The sequence below is a fragment of the Drosophila montana genome, unplaced genomic scaffold (assembly GCF_035044405.1).
Source record: "Drosophila montana isolate Dmon_TW-CO22-7 unplaced genomic scaffold, ASM3504440v1 contig_203_1, whole genome shotgun sequence".
Classification (NCBI taxonomy): Eukaryota; Metazoa; Arthropoda; class Insecta; order Diptera; family Drosophilidae; genus Drosophila; species Drosophila montana.
Window position 1 is genome coordinate 627493 of NW_026996956.1, and position 22661 is coordinate 650153.

General features: G+C 39.9%; 2 protein-coding genes across 3 annotated transcripts in view; one reads left to right on the top strand and one right to left on the bottom strand.

Moving 5' to 3' along the window:
- Fur1 (Furin 1) overlaps nucleotides 1–22661 on the top strand; it is a 199573-nt gene that overhangs the window by 169288 nt on the left and 7624 nt on the right. Inside the window, exons 5-10 of one of the 2 annotated variants that reach the window (XM_064679654.1) lie at nucleotides 17767–18012; nucleotides 18066–18194; nucleotides 18260–19134; nucleotides 19194–19367; nucleotides 20109–20227; nucleotides 20397–21635. In XM_064679654.1, coding sequence (XP_064535724.1) covers nucleotides 17767–18012; nucleotides 18066–18194; nucleotides 18260–19134; nucleotides 19194–19367; nucleotides 20109–20227; nucleotides 20397–21635 — 2782 coding nt within the window. The remainder of the gene's footprint in view (nucleotides 1–17766; nucleotides 18013–18065; nucleotides 18195–18259; nucleotides 19135–19193; nucleotides 19368–20108; nucleotides 20228–20396; nucleotides 21636–22661) is intronic. The other variant, XM_064679653.1, reaches the window with a different exon arrangement.
- ND-49L (NADH dehydrogenase (ubiquinone) 49 kDa subunit-like) lies at nucleotides 15401–17208 on the bottom strand. Its single transcript, XM_064679655.1, has 2 exons — nucleotides 16920–17208; nucleotides 15401–16859 (listed from the first exon to the last, which is right to left on the bottom strand). The coding sequence occupies exons 1-2, from the start codon at nucleotides 17122–17124 to the stop codon at nucleotides 15460–15462; spliced, it is 1605 nt and encodes a 534-aa protein (XP_064535725.1). The 5' UTR covers nucleotides 17125–17208; the 3' UTR covers nucleotides 15401–15459.

Here is a 22661-nt window from a genome sequence, read left to right on the forward strand (position 1 = left end):
AAAGTATGCAACAAATGCTTCTCTTTTTTATTTGTTTCGAATCTCGAAACTGCTCGATACTCAGTTCCTCCAACCGCTTGATGGCAATCTTCTTAAAAGGGAGCTTGTCTGCTTGTTGTAAGCACTACATGAAAACGAGCGAAAGTCGAAAGTCTTTAACTTTGCCGCCAAACTGTTGGTTGACAATATTTTAAGTTCTTGCAACTTCGCGGCCTTCAATTCGTGTATAAATTTAAGAAGAGAAATACATCTTTTTGTGCAAAACAAATCACAGCTTTATTTAACCCAGTTAAATAACCCAGTTTGCCCATAACTAATCTACAATCGATAAAAGTAATCAACAGCAGTACCTGATATCTACACATTTTTAAAGCGCACATTTTGAACTTAATATTTGAATTTTTCGTTTGAGTTTTCTTCTGATTAATTTCTTTTAAGTTGCCTGTAAAGTTTTCCGCTTTGCCGGATGTTTGCTATGTTAAATTTCCGCTAGCGCAGCTTAAAGATTCGCTGGCGAATCCATCACTCACATAGCTATAATATCCATCCCCGTCGCCGTCCTGTCTACGCGTGTATGCCATTTCCATTTTTAAAATTGAATTTTTCCGGCATTTTAATTTTGTATTATTTTAGGAAATTAAAAGAGATGCCGCTGCCTGTCAATGCCGCGAAGAGCAGGCCGTGAATAAGACAGGCTGGAAAATCAGCCGCGAAATTAGTTCATATGAAATGCATGATATGGATATAGATGGTGTCTGTGGGTGTGTATGTGTGTATATTCAATAGGTGGTATATACATATGTGTGTATTCAAGCTGATTTATCGCATCAACTTCCATTAGGCTTAAGGTGTATGTAATGCTCTTGCACAATAAGTGTATAGATACTAATGCCATATGTATCTCGGAGATACATGCTAAGCATATGTATGTCATAAATCTTTAGGTGGTCTTTGTAACCGAATGTGCTTACATCCAGAGCGGCTCGTTGCCTTTGTATAGTGGTGTTCAAATTAATACATTACTACATGATTAACTGTTGGGTTCGCTAGCATTTGCCGTCGGCTGGTGGCATTAGAAGATTGGCGTGGGTTTGCGGGTTTTAAATTAGAACCAACATCACGCCAGTGAATTTATGGGCAATCCAAGAGGCAAATGAACAAGAAGCCTGCAAGGAGCCATTCCGAAACCTAGGCTAACATATAAAAGGTGATATTGAAATTTAGGGTTGCGCAAAGAGAAAGGTAAATATGACTAAAATTTAGCTTCAAGAAAGGTGTTCTATTCCCAATTTGACAATGGCATTGTGCTTCAAGTGACTATGGAGGAACAGTTAAAATTTAGAAACAGAATAAAATAAGTTAAAATTGGTATAAAATCTAGGGTATGTTAAAAGCCCTTCAGAAGAAGATTGTTAATTAACTTAGTTAGTCTATAGGTTTCATGAAAAAGCTTCTTAATCAAGAGAACTCAGGGAGACCAATCAGTTATTTCTATAAATATTTTTCAGTTGTATCTTTATTCGTAAAGTCATAATGCGACCAAAAACAAATCCCATAGAGCTAAGATGATAACAGCAACTTGCCCCCAATGCAATGCAAGCAATTTGTGTCTTCCACATGTACGTTTCATATTTCTGTGCTGTAAATACAAAGTAAAAATCATCCCTTAAGTGCAGTTTGTGCCACCACCCACAGCATCCACCTACCTACATATTACATACGGTTTTCATTGCAATCCAAAACCAGTCACGGATTTGATCAGTAATTTCATGTTCAGATTGCTTTATTTCAGAAACCTAACGCATACCCTTCCCAAGAACTACCACCAAAATAGAAAGAATACCTAGAAAACTGTTGATTAATGCATTTCAGTTATAATATTATTGTTGTTGTTGTAGTTGTTATTGTTTTTATGATTCTCACTGCTTGCTGTTCGCTTCTTGCGTCTCGCTTCTTTCATCTTTCAACCAGCAATTCGCGATTCGCTTCACATTTGCACTTTAATGGCTTCATTTGATGTATTGGTGATGTTGCCACGAGCAACAAACGCCTTTTCACGGGCGTCACTCAGGGGTTGGGACGAGGGCAACAAATGTTGCACAAACGCCTCTGGGAAGACTCTGGAACTACATGAGTTGCAACATGACAGGGCGCGGTTTGTTTCTGTAATCAAAGGAAATATAGCTACAAAATGTAAATTTGTTATAGATTAGGATTTCTGCTCAAATCGTGACTTGGAATTTTATATATTGAGGAAGTTTTCGAAATTCAGAGAAAATTTAGGTTCATATAAAAAGATTTTTTGGAAACTAACATACTTAAAAGAAAAAGAAAAACTTTTGCTGAGATATACATAACAAACCTGTTTAAATTAAAAAATCTTCCTAAGAGATTTTTCAGAAAATCTTTCAAATATGTAACTCATTAACTCATAATGTATACATAAAACTTAACCAAAAGAAGTATACATTTTTTTTATTAACAATAGATATGTATCTCTTTATTTAAGCTACTCCTTTAAATAGAATTTAAACTAAATTACTTCGCTTACAAAGTTTTATTTGAGCTGCTTTTATCGCCTTAAGATTTTAACTATTAATTTTTGCGCCTTACCTTTTGTTCAAGGTTTTCTTTATATTTTATAGTTTTTATGTTTTTTTGTTTTTTAGCAAAGTTTCAAGTAATTTAACTTTTGACGAGCTTTGCTTTCTTTTGATCTCAACAAAAATGCGTTCGGCATTAAAAACTTACAAAGTTTTAATGCATATTTCGATGAAAAAATGCAAGAATGATGTAAAGATTTTTATAATCGTTTTAAAATTGTTGTTCCCAACTTTAATATATTAAGAAAGTTCGGTGGAGCGCAAATTAATTGAAAAGAATAGCTGAAATATTGCTAAAGTCGTGCAAAGTTGCAAATCAAGAAAAACTATAAAATGAATGTAGTGCTTAAGTATGAATAGTCAGCATAATTGGAAACGGTTCACACTTTGAGATGAACGTTCGAAATAAGCTGTTAAAGTTATGCATGTCTTAGGAAGTATATTTCTTTAGAAGCAGAAGAAGTAATAATAGAAGTACTAGAAGAAGTACGTTCAAAGTTTAATTTATAATAGTTTGAAAACAGGCTCAAATATAAACGGTTCCTAATCCAATACTAAGGTAAGGGAGGCAAGTGCTTATTCTAGGAACCCATTTAAATCAAATTCACTTTTTTAGTTTTATTAACCATCTAATATATTAATAAATATTAAAATTGTTGATTTTACTCCAACTACTGCCACAGTTTGCTTTGCTTAATTTTTATTTTATTGAATTATAAAAAAAATAAAAACGCAGAAACCTTTTAAACAGCAATTCAAAAAGCGAAAAGAAGTGGCGCAAAAATGTCCACTCGAACGGAAATGGGACTGGGGTGTGCTTTCCATTTTAAAACCCTTGTAGAAGGTATTATAGATTTGTCATGAAATATGTTGGCACTGGCTGTATCGGAGCACTATATCATATAGCTGCCATAGGAACGATCGGTCGGAAATTACATTCTTTTATTAAAAACCTGGTTTGTTTAACAAGAAATCCGGACCGGATCGGTTGAAAAATAAGTTTATTGAAGTGCAAAATTTTCTGTTGTTTAGGATATCTTCACCAAATTCAGCAACTATGAGCTTTACAATTCTTCTTGCATATCTGCAAAACCGTAAGCCATAATAATTCAAGGGTATTTAATCTTCGGCGTTCCGAGAATAACCGTTCGTTCTTCTTTTATTTTTTCTGCTGCTTTCTACCGTTTACACATGCCACGCCCCCTTGAGCGTTGTGTATTTATGATTATTATTATTGTACGTCGCCTGCTTCCTGCTCACCACCCCCCTTTGTAGCCCCGCTCACGCGTTCAATTTGTGTCACGGTCATCGATGGCTGCCACAGCTGCTTCTGCTGCTAGTGGTTGTCGATTCTTAACAGCTTTTCGGCGACGTCGCTTAAGAAATCTTAACAGCAAATACAAGTACGTGTATGTGTGTGCGTGTGTGCGTTTGTGGGTGTCACTTGCCACCGTCTATGCGTTTGGCTCACACGTGCTGGCAATTACACAGCAGCCACCGCTGACGGAAATTGAAAATGCATTGAGTACGGGCTTTGGGGAACTTCCGAATCAAGTTTCCGTTGCTTGGGGCATATGCACACACATACCCTGACACACACACACTCAACACTTATTCTTAGCTCCTTGCTCAGCCCGCAAAAATTGGTCTGAACTTTTTGTAAAAATATATTTGGAAATTTTTTAGTGCCGACATGCGGGCTTTTCATTTGCACACTTTTGCTATTATGAATGACATGCGTTTGCTTCTGTATCCCCGCCCGCACGGCCGCATACACCTCACCCCTTGACCTGCGCTTGCTTGAATTTTTTTTTTAGATGCTATAACAGCTCACATCTCCTTTTCTTCTATATTGTTCGGTTTTGTCCCTGTTGTTATCCTTGTTATTGTTGTTGTTCTTGTTGCATTCCACGTGCTTCCCGTGCCTAACTGCTGTCATGCGTGCGCCTCAAAATATGCAGCATTTCTTGCACGCCAGTCGAGTTCATAACTTAAGTTATGAAGCTCGGAAAAGTGTCATCTACTTGAAGTTGTTTCTTAGAAATTTATTTTCTCCGCGTACAGAGTGCAACTTAGCCAAACAATAAGGTGAAGCACTATAATGCTTGCAAAATGTACACAAGTAGACTCTATCTATTCCTTATGCCCTCACCCCTTACCGCCCTAGCCTTGTATAATTTATAGAGAAGAGAAATATATATCATTAGTATTAGATTAACTTATTTGAATTTTACCCATTAACTGCAAATAATATTTAAATATTTCCGTTAATTGCGATTTACTTAAAAACCTGCGAATTTCAAAATATATTACCAATTACTTCTCTATTGATGGACATTATTTTCATTAATTTCTTTATTTATGTGATTTATGTTCATTTGATACAATTTGCTTCGATTTTTCAGATTAACTTCAAATTTATTTGTTCTAAGCTATTTTTATTGTTTAGATTTGTTCAAAAGTCTTTCGATGTATCTGAACTTAAAATTAAATTTTTAGTGAAACGTTCTTTACCAAAAGCTCCTGGTTCTTATACCCAGTAAATTCCTGGGCTTATGTACATATTAAACTATCCTCAAAGCCGCATCGCAAGTGCAAACTCTTGAGTCTAGCAAATAGTTGTCTTCTTTAAGGTCGCTTCTAATGAGCTTCGCCCGCATACAACATCCAATTACAAGACAAATCAAATGTGGCTTCAAAGAGAACCTAAGCCAAATTTCAATCAATTTGAACTAACAAGCGACAGATAGGAAACCTAACGAATCAATTGCGTTGCCAAAAAAGAGACAAAGGAGCGAAACGAGCAGCTGAGAATATTAAAAGAGAATTGTCGGCTTAATGCCGACTCCAACAATGGCCATTGCGACTGCGATGCAAACGTCGAGTTTCGCATTTCATCACAGGCCCAAAAATCAACTAAAGACGCCGGCCAAAAGGTTGTGGTGTAGAAGGAAAAAAGGCGGTTTGATAGTTGCACTAAATCGATTTGTGTTGCAAAGCATTAAACGCCCTGAAAAGCGACTTAAGCCCAGTCAGTGGACAGCTATAGGACACAGGCGCAGGACATGGCCAAAGCAAGTGGCATCATTACTCAAGCGAATGGGGTCATCAACAGCATCAGTCGATGAGATGAACCATCGCCCACCAAGTGCAGGCGTACGGTGTAGCAGTATTCGTAGCCCACACAACAACAAGTGCAATCAATTTGGGACAGCCAAAGGACTACTCCTACTATGCTGCTCTTTCAGTTCCTCTAGCACTCCTTGCATTGTGGGTGCTATTTACGTGCCTGATGCTGATGCCGGCAATTGAAATGCAAAAATATTTGGAAATTTGCATGGGACTTACACAAGGCATGGCCCGAAATGCAGCGGATGCGTTTGCATTTAACAAAGGCCGACAACAACAGCAGCAACAACGACAACAACTGCTGGCAGCTGATGATAATGCTGATAATGATGATAGACAGCAACTCGAAGCACTTGCAGTTAATGATGATGAGCATATGCGAGTAGCACAAAAATTAAAAAAAACTCCAGTACAAGGGATTTTCTTCCGAACGATAAGGGTATATCCTCTAACGCGATTTAGAATGTAAAAATGGAAAAATGATAACAAAGCAAATATGTTCGCTATATCTTTAAAAGTGCACGAGATATAATTATGCCGATTTGGATATTTATTTTTATCAAGCGAGTAAGAAATTGCCTGAGAACGAATCATTTTATCTCTAAAAGTGTGTGATTATAGTTGATCTTATTTAATATTATTTAGAAACCTTAGGACTTAAACAAAATATAACTTAAAATTTTATCTTTGCAGAGCATGGTATGTTAACTCAACTGCCAATTTTGCCTTCTCTTTCAAATGTGAATCAAATTCTTAGAGTCTCTGAGATCCTACAGGCTTGTCTCGAAACAGTATATACCATATATTATATCCCTTTTCAATCGAACAACAACATCTGAGTGCAATTATAAGTGCACACATAATATAAAGCATACATACATTTATATTGCATTCCCTTGATATGAGCTGAGATAGTTTGCATCCCAGACACAAGTATTAAAGTGGTTTTGCTGTTGTGCTAAAGTTTCCCTTAAATCTCCAAGCCAAACCCACAAAAACCTTCTGCCCTCTCCACAACACCCCAAAGTTAAGTTAAGTTGAGCTTGGTTCGGTTTGGTTAACTCGCTCGGCTTCATTGCTTTTGTTTTCGCTTGAATGAGTCTGGCAATTTCAATGCATCTGCATCCAGTGGCATACATTGCGTATGCGTAATATTTTGAGTATGTTCAATAAGGGCATGAAAATGATCAGTAAATCATTGTGCACTCAATACAGAATGCGTTCAAGATTAAGGCACGTACAAATTTAAAAAATATTCCGATAAAATATAAATACAATTTTGAAGAATTTGTTGACCAATTAATCTTGGGAGGTTGTCATTGCAGAGAAATCAATTTGATTTCCAACACTGCTCTGTGACAGTCACACTGTTAATAATAATAATTTGTCCTATCTTGCTCGCACAAAGTTTCAGCAGAGCACTTTAAAAAACTATCTGAGGAGATTAAAAATCAGTTTAAAAAAAATTATTTTTTCTATAAATGTAGACAATATAATCCCTTCCTTTCTTGTTACCTCAATGATAGCACACAAAAAGGAGTCGCAAATATTGAGGACCTCTCGACGCAGAGTAAAAACCAGAAACTAGGAGAATATGAGTAGCTAGTCAATAGTCAGGTTGTCTCTGATAAAACTTGTACCTACCGAAAATGTGCATTTTTTACAGCAGTTTAATTCCAATCGAAAAATATTGTGACTGTCACTTGCAGCCGCTTGACTTTCCGATAAAATAGTGAAACATTCTGTGAAAAGTTGCTGCCATTTTCAAAAAGTCAATAAATTCCACGCGGTGTACACATACAAACACACACACAACTGTGTGTGCTGAATGCCAGCGGATTGCTGAAATGTGTGTAAAGGGGCAACCCGATGAATGACCGGGGCGAGAGTCACCAATGCAAATACCCGTAGTTAACCAATAAAATTCAAAGAGTCTGTGATTTTGTACCTCTTTTTCGTGTTTTATGTGCACTGTGCCAATAGCATTCTTTTATCCTTTTTTTACACTTGTAAAAAGAATTTTTTTTAAAGTCTGCAAATGTGTGTGGCAAAAGAACTTGGTGCCAATAAAGACACACTACTTATACTCTATTGACATCTAACTATCGACCACACTGTATGAGCTCATTGATCTCTGGAACTGTAAGAGTTTACTGAGTTTGATAGACAGATTCTCGATTACTCGAATGGATTCACCACGCCGCTAATACCTAACTAAAGAATCAATATCTTAAATTACATTATTGAATAAAGACGCGTCGAGCAATCGATAAAGCTCTATAAATTGAATTGATCTCGGGAACTATACGAGCTAGATTTTTGAAAATGTTTAAGTTTCATTAAGAGTGTTTTAGGCCTTATAGAGTAGAATAACATTATATGATACATGTTTAATTCAATAGTAGCGTATCTCTTAGCTAGTACACATTTTTTTGGCTTATGCAAATTAGATTTAAATTGGATATTTTTCATCTACAGTTGCGGAGCTGTTTTGACCAAAAAATGATTGTCAAAATTTTCTGCTCGTAAATCATGTTTGGCACAGCTGTCGATTTTGCACGGAACTGGCTGCTATTTTGCTTACCAATTTTGACAAGTGCTCGCTGCTCGGCCGGGTGACTGATGCAACTTTGATGATTGTGATGCCCGAGTGGCACCGGATCAGCTTGCGTTGAGTCCAAATAGTGTCAAAGTTGTTGACTGGCACACACAACCCCCCGAACCCATTTCAAATGATTTGGCCATTACATTTTTGCCATTTGCCGTAACTTGAGATGATGAAGCGTTGCCCAGTTTCCATAATAGCTGAAATGAGGGTTGTTGTGCGGCAATACGTTACAGTTTGACATTCACGGCACCCAGGGGCACTATTTGATATGTGTATGTCGTATGATAAACGCCCGGACACCTAATTAATGCTATTTTTTCGAATTGTGCACAATTCAAAGAATGTCAATTAATTGCAAATGCAATTACAATACATTTTTAACTATATTTAATTTGTTATATATAAAATTGTGAATGTGTAAATACATAAATTCAAAGCCGCATAAAAATGCCGCTTGTAATTTATAAAATCAAGTGATTTAAATACGAGATAATGTCCGCGTCCATTCAATGACATTAATTGAAATGCAACGCATGTGGCATATGATTCTCTGTATTGTTGTTGTTGCTGTTGTTGTTGTTGTTGTTATAAATGATGTTTTCTGCTGTCGATTATCGTTTTTATGCTGTCCTGCCATTTATATTTCTCTGTCACACGCCTTGCTGCTCAATTTAAAGCATTATTTTTAAATTTTCCCACAAATTTTCAATTATAATGTGTAGTAGGGGTAGCTCATATACAATGTTAGGGGTGGTCAGGCGTTTAACTGTTTATAAATTGCATTTGGCATATGCATTTTAATAATTTTCCACACAAATACATTGTAAATCATTGCGTGGCAACCAAATATATATATTAAACATAATTTAAATTTGCATTTCAAAGATTTTTTTAAAGTTTCTGAGCGCTGATTCACATAGCGAATATCTGACATAATTTATTTAATGTCCTTTAGATCCTGTAAAAAACATTACTTTTTTACGTAAATAAACTCTCTTATAGAAGAATCACGAAATGCATTTAAACGCTGTTTATGCACTATCTATAAGTATCTTAAACTAAACATGCTTAGATATATTTAAAGATAAATAAATAAACCTCATCTAAAATGAAAAAAAAAGATTTTCCATAAAGAGCGAATGTCTTTTTAGGCAAATGGAGAAGGTCTAATGCCTGAAAATGTGTTTTTTTTTGCTGGCGCTTAACAGCCAACCAGGGTTAAGCCCTTAGATAGTAAGTTGTTTAATGCTTGCAACCCTTAAAAGACATATTGTCCAAAAAAGTGCTCCCCAATCGCCATAAAAAGCAGAGCTCAAGACCAGGCTCAAATTTACAGCAGCTGATCTTTAGCTTTATTGAATTTTTTTTTTTTGCCTAGCAAAAGTTTCCATTTTATGTTACCCTCGACATGCGTTACCCACAGGGGACAGTTTGAGATGCATTTGTGCCCAAGGGTTGGTAGTTGCTGACTGTCTTGAGGCAGGGTAAGCCAGCCTACCTGATTGCAAAAAAAAATAATAAAGAAACACGAAAAACTCAATTTCAACGTGGGCTACTAAGGGTAGATTTTCTTAGTCTGACTAACCCCTGGGGGCTGCAACCATGTGTAAAGCTGGCATATGGACGACCCTACGCACAGACTTATTTATCTATCGTAAAACTAGCGGACGCTACTTACACAGTATATACCCCAGTCATGCCAAGAAATTAGTTTATTGAGATTTGCCTGGCAAATCTCTTCACAACCCAAGAAATATATATATATATATATAAATACTTAGGTAAGTGGGCGTGGCGAGGCATAAACAAACTCAATTTATTGTTTGCTTTTAGCAAATAAAGAGCAAAAGCCATAAATATGCATGCAAAAGTTTTGTTTGCGCCTTTTTCTGTGGTCTCTGTTATGCCATGTCTCAGTTTGTGTTTGTTTGTGGCAACTCTGGCCGCACAACTGTACGTTAAGCATACCCACTTCACCATTTACTTGTAACAATCGTGTTCACTTTTTATAAATATTTTAACAAAAGGAAAGCGCACACAAGTGTGAAATAAAAAACAAACAAACAATTTTTATTTTTATAGCTTTTGCATAAAAGCAACAGGCAAGAAAACGATTCCAAACAAATACGATCTTTGTATGCATGGAAATGGCAACACTGGTACACAAAATGATGGAGCAGCAATTGTGCACCTGCAGTAAAAAAGCTCTACGAAGACTCTAAAGTGCGTCATCAAAAGCATAGATGAAAAAAATTCTTAAAGCACAAATTTTATATGTAAATGAACATATTTAAAGTTCGTCGGAACCCAATTAAAATTCATATGAAACTTTAATTTAACTTATAGCTCTTCTTAAAATATATTGTACTTGTATATATATTGTATATTGTAAAATAGATGTTCAACACTCGCAATTGCCCATCCCTTTGCTGACCAGCGTATGTTAATGCTCTTACCTGTGACATAAAAATTCAAAAAAATTATTTTTTTGTACGTTTAGTTGGTTGCTGGAAATGTTGTGACAGGCGCAATGCTCCTGAAGGTCTGAGTGCTGTGAAATGTTACACAAAAGCTGCGTAAGATGTAAACTGCAGTTGGCAGTTGTTGCAATGCAGTCTTTAACAATTTGTATAGCAGCTTACGTTACATTTGCCCACATAAAGCTAACGTGGTCGTTACAAGTATAATATTTGAAAATGTGCATATGATAGCAGGTTATCGGAATGGTACTACTTATAAAGCTTTCCTTAAGTTATGGGCGACCTTTAAGTAAAATTTAAGCTTTAGTTTTTCTTTAGTTTTACTTAGAAAGTCAGTCAACTTCAAAGATTTAAAACCTTTAAAAACTGAACTAAGGTTGTTCATGATGCTCGACAGATGTTTGATGAGCTTTAAGTCAAGTTAAAGCTTAAAGTCGCCATCTTAATCTGCTGTACAGAACAGCGATCATCGCAGAATGCGACCTGTTTAACTGAGGACTGTCGAAATGAGCTTGAACTCAATAATGAATATTCATTTCATAATTGACCAAAGCAAGGCAATGACCACAACGTATTAACTTACATCCACATAATCATCTATCGTCTATTCTGTCGACCAGTTAATTGAAAACCAAAGCTACATACAATCGGCGCCGCAACCCACAGCTTTTGCTCATCGTCGACTTTAGAGCTTAATTAATTAGCAGCTAATTAAACGGTGCACATATTTATATTGGACTTCGCTCCCGACCACCCACTGGCTGGCTGAATGTCTGACTATTTGTCGCTGCCACCCAGTTTGCCGGCAGCCGTGTCTGGCTGCTTGTGGTCCTGCTTAAAAATTAACCATTCGCGTTGGAAATTGAGCGTGGCAGACGTGACGAGCGTTTCTGCAAAACCGCATTCACAGGCAGCCCTGCGACTAATCTGTCTACCTCCTTGCCCCCATTTATCAGCCTCAGTTAAACTCTTTCTCTCTACCTTTTTTTTGTCGCTCGCATACAAGTTGATTAATTAAACTGTTGACAATTTTAAAAGCTTTCCTCGTGTTGCCCCACTCCCACTCCTGCAGTCCATGATTCGCATTATTCACAGCTTAACATATTACTCTACCTCTCTCTTTCTGTCCATTCGCTGTCGAGACCCTCGCTCGCTTTTTCATTCTCTTTCTCTGCTTGTTGTTGTAATTTGTTGTGGTTTATTGCTTTGTCCACTTTGCTGTCTGTGACAAATGCACTAGAAAATTGGCTGTTTTTGCGTTACAGAGAGAAAGAGAGAGAGTAAGAGAGTAAGAGAGTGAACGAGTGAGAAATGGGTAGCCGGAAAATGTGTCTGGAATCGTCTATGAAAATGCAGGCGCATGTAGAGGGTTTGAATAGGTGCCTTAAAGTATTCAAACTTTTGCGGTTTAGTTGTGAAAATTCTCTTTCTACCAGAGAAGAGCGTGAAAGGGAAATGTGTGAATAAGAAATATTCCGTGATTTTAGATTGATATTACACAGATGCCGTCTGTTTATAAACTTTAAGTACTGTACCGACTAAAAATACTATGTGACTGTAATTTCCTAACAGCATAACCTGCGATTTAGCAACCTCAGAGATGAGTCCTCAATGCATATTCTGGAGTTGGCTCCTAGAGAGAAGAGCCGAAAAGATAAAACCATAGCTCACATTGAAAGCAATACATGAGCCCTCTTCAATAACAATAATAATATTGTTAGTCCTTCCTGACTAAACGATTTATTTGACTTCCTTCTGAGTTGGATTGTTAATTGTGTATTTGTTGCTTTCCAGTATTTAACATACATTTTAAAATTCGTGTTAAAGTAATATCAAGAAACCATTCACTACTTTTTGGGTTACCCAAATGAGAGAGTGAGATTTAATCTAAAATGTCTTAGATTAGAAGTCTTTTTGTTAAGTATATGCTATTCGGATCTTCTATTTGTATTTACGAGCCCTCATAGCAGATGGCCTGTGAAACTTAATACCAATGTATTAACCAATGTATGTATTAATGACGCACGCACATACGGACAGCACAGAAAATAACCATTAATCCACCAACGTGCGCCGTATTAGCACTTAAATTTGATGGGAACGTGTAGAGATGGGGCAAGGAAGAGGATTGAAGACCAGATATACAAGCTGTAAGTCAATTTTAATTGAAACCGCAACAAAACAATTAAAACTAAGCTCGTCCAGCAGCAGAGGACCCTAAAAAAGGACACACTCAAACTGTTTTTAGTACCGAGTATAAACTTAACTTTGACACCAAACTCAATTAAAATGCTGGATAAAAAATGCATATGTATGCGGACAGTATGGGGAGTATCTTTAACTAGTATGTAGATCCTTTCCGGGCCGGGTAACTGTTCATGCTGCTGATGCTGCTGCTGTTGGGCCGCATAAATTAATAAACTTGAAACTCGGAAATAAAAGCGGGATTGGATGCGGATATGTAAGTGGAAGAGAAACTGGGAGTGGAAGTTGGAGTAGGGATAGGTATAGGAGCAACTGGCATAAAAACTAAACGAGTTTTCAGCGCTAGGCGACACGTACGCAGAGAGTAGCTGCAATTAAAATTTTAGTGCTCAACAGGATGCGGGGGCCGGAGGAAGGAATAGCGGGCAGCTAGTGCGACGGTAGGGAGCTGGTGTTATGGGCAGACATTTTGCTTGTAGGCGTACCATTGGCGACACGTGCGTCCGCTTTTCAAGTGCTTAAATTTCACTACAAACGCATACTGACAGCTAAACACAAACACACACAGACACAAACTAGCACACACGCACAAACCCAAAGACACAAAGTCACACACACACACACACACACTCGGTCAAAGCAACCGCTTCCGCAGCTGCAAATCGTCAGGCGACAACCTGCTCTGGGCATAAATAAATTTTGTTGCATACTTTTATGCTACACTGCAGTTGCTGTTTGTTGTTGCATGTGGCTGCGGCATGTAGTTGTTGCATTTGTTTTTGTTGTACCTGGCAGTATGCAGTTTGCGCCCGAACTTTTGGTTAATGATAATATTTGTAAAACGCTTGATGAAGCGGGAGTTTAGGTCTTTCTCTTACCCTGTCTCTCTCAGCAAGAGCTCTTGCTTCCTCCCTCTCTGTCTAACACGAATGCTTTAAGCATGTACAAGTTTTTGGCAACAGTGAAAAGCGTATGTAACACACACATGCACAACCATACACGCAATTGCTTTTCAAAACTGTCCACACAGTCCTCTACAACAGATGCTTGGCAGGGTTGCCAACTGCATGTCATGTTAATAGTACTGCAACCCATAAAATATACCAATTTTTATGAGCTTATGCTAAAAGCAAGGTTTTAAAATGCCATATCTATAGATTTTGTTTTTTCTTCGCCACACTTCCGAATATTTTTTTTTTTAAGTTTTGGCTATTACTCTCCCAAAAAGTTGAGCTGAAAGTTCGATTGAACTTAGATGTATAAAAAATATCACACATTTCTTAAGCTATATAAGTTTTACTATCTCAGAAAAAGGCTTAGAGCCGCACTCAAAAATGTATACATATCCTTTTATGCCACTTTAATGGGTTGCAACAAACAAAAGATCTGACCACAAACGAATTGTCAAACAACGAATTCTTGAAGCATAATTAAAAGTAATTGCAAAATAGTTGCCATGTAGCCTTTAAATTGTAATTTGCTAAAGAATTTCGTACAATTAAATTCAATTAAGAACAAATTCCAGACACTATGCCAGCCCTGGCCATAGATTACAGCTTGGACGCCTCACAGGCAGAGACGTGCCCGAATAAATCAAAACAATTTAGCAAATATTTCACAAACATAATATAAATACAATATATAATTAAGAGAAGGCACACACTTCAATTTGTTGTATGAGCGGGCGTGTGTGTGTGTGTTCGTGAGTAGTTATTTAAAACTGTTGCCCAAAATTTACTGACATATTGTTTGTTTATGGCAACGACTTTCCCATTATTGTAATTATAGGATTTAGCTGTAGTTCTTGGTGTTGTTGGCGCTCGTGTTGCTGTTGTTATTATTTATAGTTTATGGTGTTTGCGTTGTCGCCAACACTTGTTGTTATTGTCGTTTAAGAGTGGGTAATTAAACGTCAGCTCATATTTGGGGCTGTCACATAAGCACGCATTAAATTTAACAGTAACACGCATGCAATTTGACAGGCACTCGCTGAGAGTTTGACAGTCACACGCACGGCGTGTAAAGGCTCGCTCGCTTAGGTTTGGCAGTCACATTCTGAGTCCTGGACTGACGTACTTGCTATACGATTTCAAAAGCTTGCAGTCTCGTGAAAGTTTGACAATCACACACTAAGGTTTTGACACTCAGATGCGTCTCTGACAGTTTGACAAGTCACACGCTGTAATTAAGTTTTATATACAGTTTGCTGCACATTTCACAGTTACATGGCGAGCGTTTGAGACTTTGATTTTGATAGTCACATTGTACTCTCTGGAGGCACTGAATGAAATGCAAATGTGTTAGTTTGACAATCATTTGGTTAGGGTTTGAGAGTCACCTTGTCACACGCAAAGTTTCTGAATCATACAGTAAGCTTTGAGTTTAAAGCTCTTTATTTTGGCAATTCTTAAGTACCTTCACACACTAAATTCGGCTAGCGGTCGATCTCGCCAAAAACTATGTCCAGCGAACCGATAATAGCCACAACGTCGGCTAGCAGATATGAAGGCGAAAGTTTGCTCAGGAGCGCCAAATGCGTATAGGAAGCGGCCCGAATCTTGCATCGATATGGTCGCGAACTACCATCCGAGACCAGATAAACGCCAAACTCGCCCTTGGGCGACTCAACGGCCGTGTAGGTCTCCCCCGGCGGGACACAATAGCCCTGCGAGAAGTGCTTGAAGTGATGTATGAGATCCTCCATGCCAGTCTTCATTTTGCGACGCTGTGGCGGCATAATCTTGCGATCATCCACCTTGATGTGGCCCGGCGGCATCAAGTCCAAGCACTGCAAAATGATACTGCACGACTCGCGCATTTCACGCACGCGCACGAGGTAACGATCGTAGCAATCGCCCTGCGAGCCGATGGCCACGTCGAACTTCATATCAGCATAGGCATCGTAGGGCTGCTGTTTACGTAGATCCCATTTGACGCCCGTGGCCCGTAGCACGGGACCCGTGCAGCCATAGTTGAGTGCGTCGTGCGCCGAGATGCGGCCGATGCCAATGTTGCGCATGCGCCAAATGCGATTATCGGTAACGACATCCTCGACCTCGTCGAGGCGATCGCTGAAGGCCTTGATGAACTTATACAGATCATCGCTGAAGCCTATGGGCATGTCCTGGGCCACACCGCCCGGTCTAATATACGCCGCGTGCAGACGAGCGCCTGACAAGCGCTCTGAGAACTCGTACAGCTTCTCGCGTTCCTCGAAGAGCCAGAAAAGCGGCGTGATGGCGCCACAGTCCAGAACGGATGTGCCCACGGCCATAGTGTGATTGGTGAGACGCATTAGCTCGCCGCAGAGAGTCCGAATAAATTTGGCCCTCGGTGGGATCTCAATGTTCAGCAGCTTCTCTACGGCCAGAGAATAGGCCTGCTCGCAGGCCATACACGAGACATAGTCGAGGCGATCAAAATAGGGCAAGGCCTGGGTGTACGTCTTGTACTCGATGAGTTTCTCCGTGCCACGGTGCAATAAGCCAATATGCGGATCAGCCGAGAGCACCGTCTCATTGTCCAGCTCCAGGATCATGCGGAGCACTCCATGTGCCGCTGGATGTGCGGGTCCAAAGTTGATAAACTTGCTGCGAAATGTGCGATTGATAGGCGGAAAGTAGCGACTCGATGGATTTGGCCGCTTCTTCCATTCATCGCCCATTGGCCAAAAGACCTGGCCCTGGAATTGCTCCAAATATTCCGGATCTGGATACCAGTAGTGTGTGTCACGGGGCTTATAGGGTTGACCCGGTGGATGCACCGAATCCCAATCGATTTCACAATTCGGCTGCAAGTGGTCGGGTCGCTCGCAACAGCATTCCTCACTGGTTTCTGTGGATTAAACGAGCTCTGGTTAAAGAAATTCCTCTTAATGGGAGAGCTTAAACCCACTTTTAGTAGTAAAGTACCGCGAATTAATCCACTTGGGCATAGAAACTGACAGTCTGGGACGCTTAAAGGACCACCTCAAGCTATACGAATTCAAATTCAAATATTTTTTTGAAAAATTATCTCGATATGCATTAAAACGATGTATTTCCGATGGTGTAAAAAGTTTTTCCGCCAGCTCTCGCACCTTATCCAATCGCCGGGCCATTTTCAACTCAAATCAGTTCAAAATAGTTTGCCAATATTTTTTGTCAAATTTTATGAGTTTGAAATGGTTAAGAACTGATATAATATCTATAGCAAACTTTTGTATGAAGTTTTAACAGTGGCATACTACCTTAAATATAATTTGTATTGGTTGGGAGCTGAAACTGAGCTTCTAAATATGTTTTTTTCTTTTACTAAAATTCCACTTAAAATTGGCTCAATTAGTGATGATGTTAAGCCTTGGCGTATTATAATTAAATGGAATTTTAGGAGTCAGATAATGAATGATTTGCAGATATTGGAACATATAGAGAGAATTGGTTCCAAAAGCGACTTTGAGAAACTGTGCAAATTAAGGAAGGCAATTCTACTGCGTAATTGCGCGTAATTGTGATGAAAATCTATAAATATTTATCTATCAATATCTAATAAACTTATTTGAACTGCGAATTTTGTGGCTAAGTAGTTCGCTTTTAAGCTGTACAACGTTCCATTAAGATTATTGACTTAAATTTGCTTCTTCAGTTTGGATTACCAGTAATCCGGACTGAGATGAAGTGGTAAATATTCCAAAGGGACTAACTCTTTTCAATCTTAATCAGCCCGCTAATATTGTTTTTCCTCCTTATATTCTTTATAATAGATATTCGATGATCATTATCACTTTGCGCACCACAAGGTATCGAAGCGTTCACTGACACCCGCCACACATCATCAGACCCGCCTCGACTTGGATGAGCGCGTCCATTGGGCCAAACAGCAGCGGGCAAAGTCGCGATCCAAGCGAGATTTTATACGCATGCGACCATCGCGCACCTCCTCTCGAGCAATGTCGCAGGTGGATGTGATGACCTTCGATGATCCCAAATGGCCACAGATGTGGTATCTGGTAAGTGTACGGATAGTGGGTAAAGAACTGATATTAATAAATTTGCTTTGCAGAACCGTGGCGGTGACCTGGACATGAATGTAATACCCGCCTGGCAGCAAGGAATAACTGGCAAAGGTGTTGTGGTGACCATTCTGGACGATGGACTCGAATCCGATCATCCGGATATTGAGCAGAACTATGTAAGTGACAAGGAAGCTCATATTATCGTTGTACGGATTTTAATTACTAATAATACTTTTAACAGGATCCCAAAGCCTCGTATGACGTGAACAGTCACGATGATGACCCCATGCCACACTACGACATGACCGATTCGAATCGTCATGGCACACGCTGTGCCGGCGAGGTGGCTGCCACCGCGAACAACTCCTTCTGTGCGGTTGGCATCGCGTATGGGGCAAGTGTGGGCGGCGTGCGGATGCTGGATGGTGATGTGACTGATGCTGTGGAGGCGCGTTCGCTCTCGCTCAATCCGCAGCACATCGACATATATAGCGCATCGTGGGGTCCCGATGATGATGGCAAGACAGTGGATGGACCTGGTGAATTAGCCTCGCGTGCCTTTATTGAGGGCACAACGAAGGGGCGTGGCGGAAAGGGCAGCATCTTCATTTGGGCATCTGGCAATGGAGGCAGGGAAATGGATAATTGCAATTGCGATGGCTATACGAATTCGATATGGACATTGTCCATTTCGAGCGCCACCGAGGAGGGCAATGTGCCGTGGTATTCGGAGAAATGTAGCTCCACGCTGGCCACCACCTACAGCAGCGGCGGGCAGAGCGAGAAGCAGGTGGTCACCACAGATTTGCATCATTCATGCACCGTATCACATACGGGCACCTCAGCCTCGGCACCGCTCGCCGCGGGCATAGCAGCCCTGGTGCTGCAGTCGAATCAGAATCTCACCTGGCGCGACCTGCAGCACATTGTGGTGCGCACCGCAAAGCCGGCGAATCTCAAGGATTCCAGCTGGTCGCGGAACGGTGTGGGCCGACGTGTGAGCCATTCCTTTGGCTATGGTCTCATGGATGCCGCCGAAATGGTGCGCGTCGCTCGCAACTGGAAAACGGTGCCCGAGCAACAGCGCTGCGAGATTAACGCTCCACATGTGGACAAGTAAGTCATGAGATTCACCATTGTAATACCTATCAACTGAATGCCCTTCCTCTTTGCAGAGTCATTCCGCCCCGCACACACATCACACTGCAGCTGTCCGTCAATCACTGCCTCTCGGTCAATTATCTGGAGCATGTGCAGGCCAAGATCACCTTAACCTCACAGCGACGCGGTGATATTCAGCTTTATCTGAAATCTCCGGCAAATACCAGAGTCACATTACTAACCTCACGGTAAGTTGAACCAATGGCAGAGAATGAGAAGGAAACTCGGAAGCAAAATTGCCCAATTGTTCGCCCGGGGTAAAAAAAAACAGATAACTAGTTTAGTCGGGAGTTCCCGACTTGGGAATACCCCTTAATCCTCCAACACAGCTCGCGCTGCGAGCTCCTTTGCTTTATCAGTAATATATAAATAAAAAAAAAAAATAAAAATAAAAATTTTCCCAATAGAGCTTGAGCACCCGTACCGACTGCACTACTTTCCACTTTTATTTGAATTATAGCTAAGTTGAGTAGGCGGGGCGGCCGTAGCTATAAAATGAAAGATACTTGATATATATACTAGCTCTAGCTCTTATTACTTACGAGATTTGCCCAAAAAATAGGAGTTTCTTGAAATAGCTATATAGTCCACCTGACGGGGAGGTTTCCCAAACCCCACGCCTTGCTTGGGTATACCACCATTGATTCAAACCCGGCATGCATTATAAGGAACCTTTAGGAATATCTCAAATCATGTAACAAAAGTGAATACTTAACGAGCAGTTGGAAAGTATTTAAAGATGAGTAAGAAATTCTGCAGGTCTAAGTGGTAGTTTTGGAGATAAGTTAAACTTTATTTAGAATATAAAGTATAAAGTAGGTAGTTAATAAGATGAATAATTGAAAAAGAATGAATAAAAATGGTATTTATCCGTACACTCTTTACTCGTGTCACAAACTGACTTTTCCGCTTCCATGTTTCTTTTACAGCATGCATGATAATTCACGTTCCGGTTTCAATCAATGGCCCTTCATGTCGGTGCACACGTGGGGCGAGTCACCGCATGGCAACTGGCAGTTGGAAATACACAACGAGGGCCGCTACATGGGTAAGTATCCAAAAAAAAACTAAAGCTTCTCACGTAATGGTAACCGACAATAAAATCTAAACAATTATACATGCTGCGCTTTCTGTGGACTCATCAACTAAACTCATTTAACCATTCCATTGCTAATATAACCCGTCCAACCACTCTTACCCATCTTAAATCCCATCAGGCCACGCTCTATTGCGCGAATGGTCGTTGATATTCTATGGTACCACGCTGACCATTGATCCCAATGATCCTATTTCGGTGGCACGTGCTAGCAGCGGCGAGCAGGCGACCACGCCCAATTCGAGTGGCACAAGCAGCACGACCAGTAATTTGCATCAGATCTATTCCCCGCAATATCCACGCATATCGCCCAATAACTTCGCCCAAACACCGGCAGGTGGCGCCAAACTGCCGCTGGGTAAAATGCCGCCCAATAAATCCAATTTAGTGACCAACAATCCGTTGCTGCCGCTGCCGCCGGCGCCACCAGCGAAGCAGGGCTATCAACAAATCTCCGCTACATATGGTGTTATTCTGGGCAAGACCAACAACAACAACAGCAATAACAACAACAAGGGTAATAACAAAGGCAACAACAAAGCCAATAAAGCCAACAAGGCGGGCGAAAAGAATGGCAATAGCAGGACCAACAAAAAGGAACAAACCGCACAGAACAGCAGCAACAGCAATATCAGCAACAACGGCAGCAACAAGAATAAATACTATCGAATATCGCAGCAGCACGGCGGAGGAGGAGGTGGCGGTGGCGGTGGCGTTGGCAAATCCAAGGGGCAGGCAAATGGACTGCAAACGCAACGCCCCAAAGCCAGCTCCAGCGAAAAGTATTACGAAGAGAAAACGCGCAAAGTCATAGGCGAAATCACTGACAGCAACAACAGCAACAACAATCGCGGCAGCAACAGCTCCACTGCACCACGCCTACCCGTAAAGGCAGCCAAACAGGTGAAGGACAACAGCCCCGACTCGCGCATACCCAAGCTATTTGAGCACTACGACAAGATTCAGGCCATTTTTCCCGAACTGGAGCCCTACGAGAGCAGCAGCCTATCAAAATCAAAGCCTGGTATGCAGCAGCAGCAACAGCAGCAAAGGCAACAATCCCCGCGCAAGCAGGGCAAACAATTTGAGGTGGAGCTGTTTAGACCAACAACAGGTGGTGCTGCTGGCAGCAGCAAGCCTGGCAATACCAAAAAATCACCATCCGCTCCGCCGCCGCCATCGCAGCCCATTTTGCCCGCGGGTGGCAGCAGCTTTTTGCCTGATCAGCGTATACTAAAGAAACAGCAGCTCTTAATGGCCGCCGCCGGTGTCCTGGCCCCGCAGGATGATGATGATGATATGAACGCCAATGATGAAGATGATGATTCTGAGGAGGGGATATTGCAGCTAGCACCGAGCGGTTTTGGCAAGAGCAGCGCAGCAAATGGTAGCCTGAATAAAAAAAAACTGGGCCTAACCTTATGCACTCACAAAAAATTGCGCTTAAAATTGCACTTAAACTTTATTATAAAAAACAGCTGATATTTAAGTCGACAAAGCTCGCCAATCTTTATTTAATTTAAAGTTTGTTTTAAGTGCTGCCTACAGTTAGCTCATAGTTTATCTTCATGTTCAATTGTTAACATACAATACAATTAATCCTTTCATATAATGGACCTCAACAACTGATACTTAGGGCGAGAGAAACCTAAACAAATGCATGTGTCAGGTGCTTCCTACAGTTATCTTGCAGTTTTTCTTTACGTTAAATATTTAACATATACAATTATTATACATTTCATATGACAGCATACATACAGCATACCATTTTTATTTTATGTTAGGTTTCTGTAAGGTGCACCTTTCAATTAGATTGCAGTTTATCTTTATGTTAAGCATTTAGCATTCAATGAATTATACATATCGTATGATAGAGCTCAACAACTGATACTTAGTACGAGCTTTCAGCTTATATTAAAGTTAAGCATTTAACATGCAATGTAAATATGAATATTAAGACAAAAGTATATTGAGATTGTATTTCACAATCAAACTATCTGCTGGTAGAATTTAACTTTAACTGAGCTAGTTAACCTCTGACCACCACATGTTGAACTATTTTAGTTTGTAATAGCAACTGCAATCCGAACTGGCCTCTAAATATTCTTGATTTTCTTTTTGGAAAGTTTCACAACCACTGTACCCGATTCATCAATCAAAGTAGTTTTAAGTTAACTGCAAAGTGCAAGTGTTGTTATTATTTTTGGGTGTCAGCAATAAAAAATGTATGCAGCACATTTTTCATTTGGCCTCAACTAAAAATTGTGTTTAGCTTTTGTCACATCATTTGTTTTACTTTTTGACAGATTTATTGGCCCTTCACACGCCCCGTTTGTTATTCCATAAATCATATGCTCACATTTTCCGTTGTTTGGCTTTATTTTTG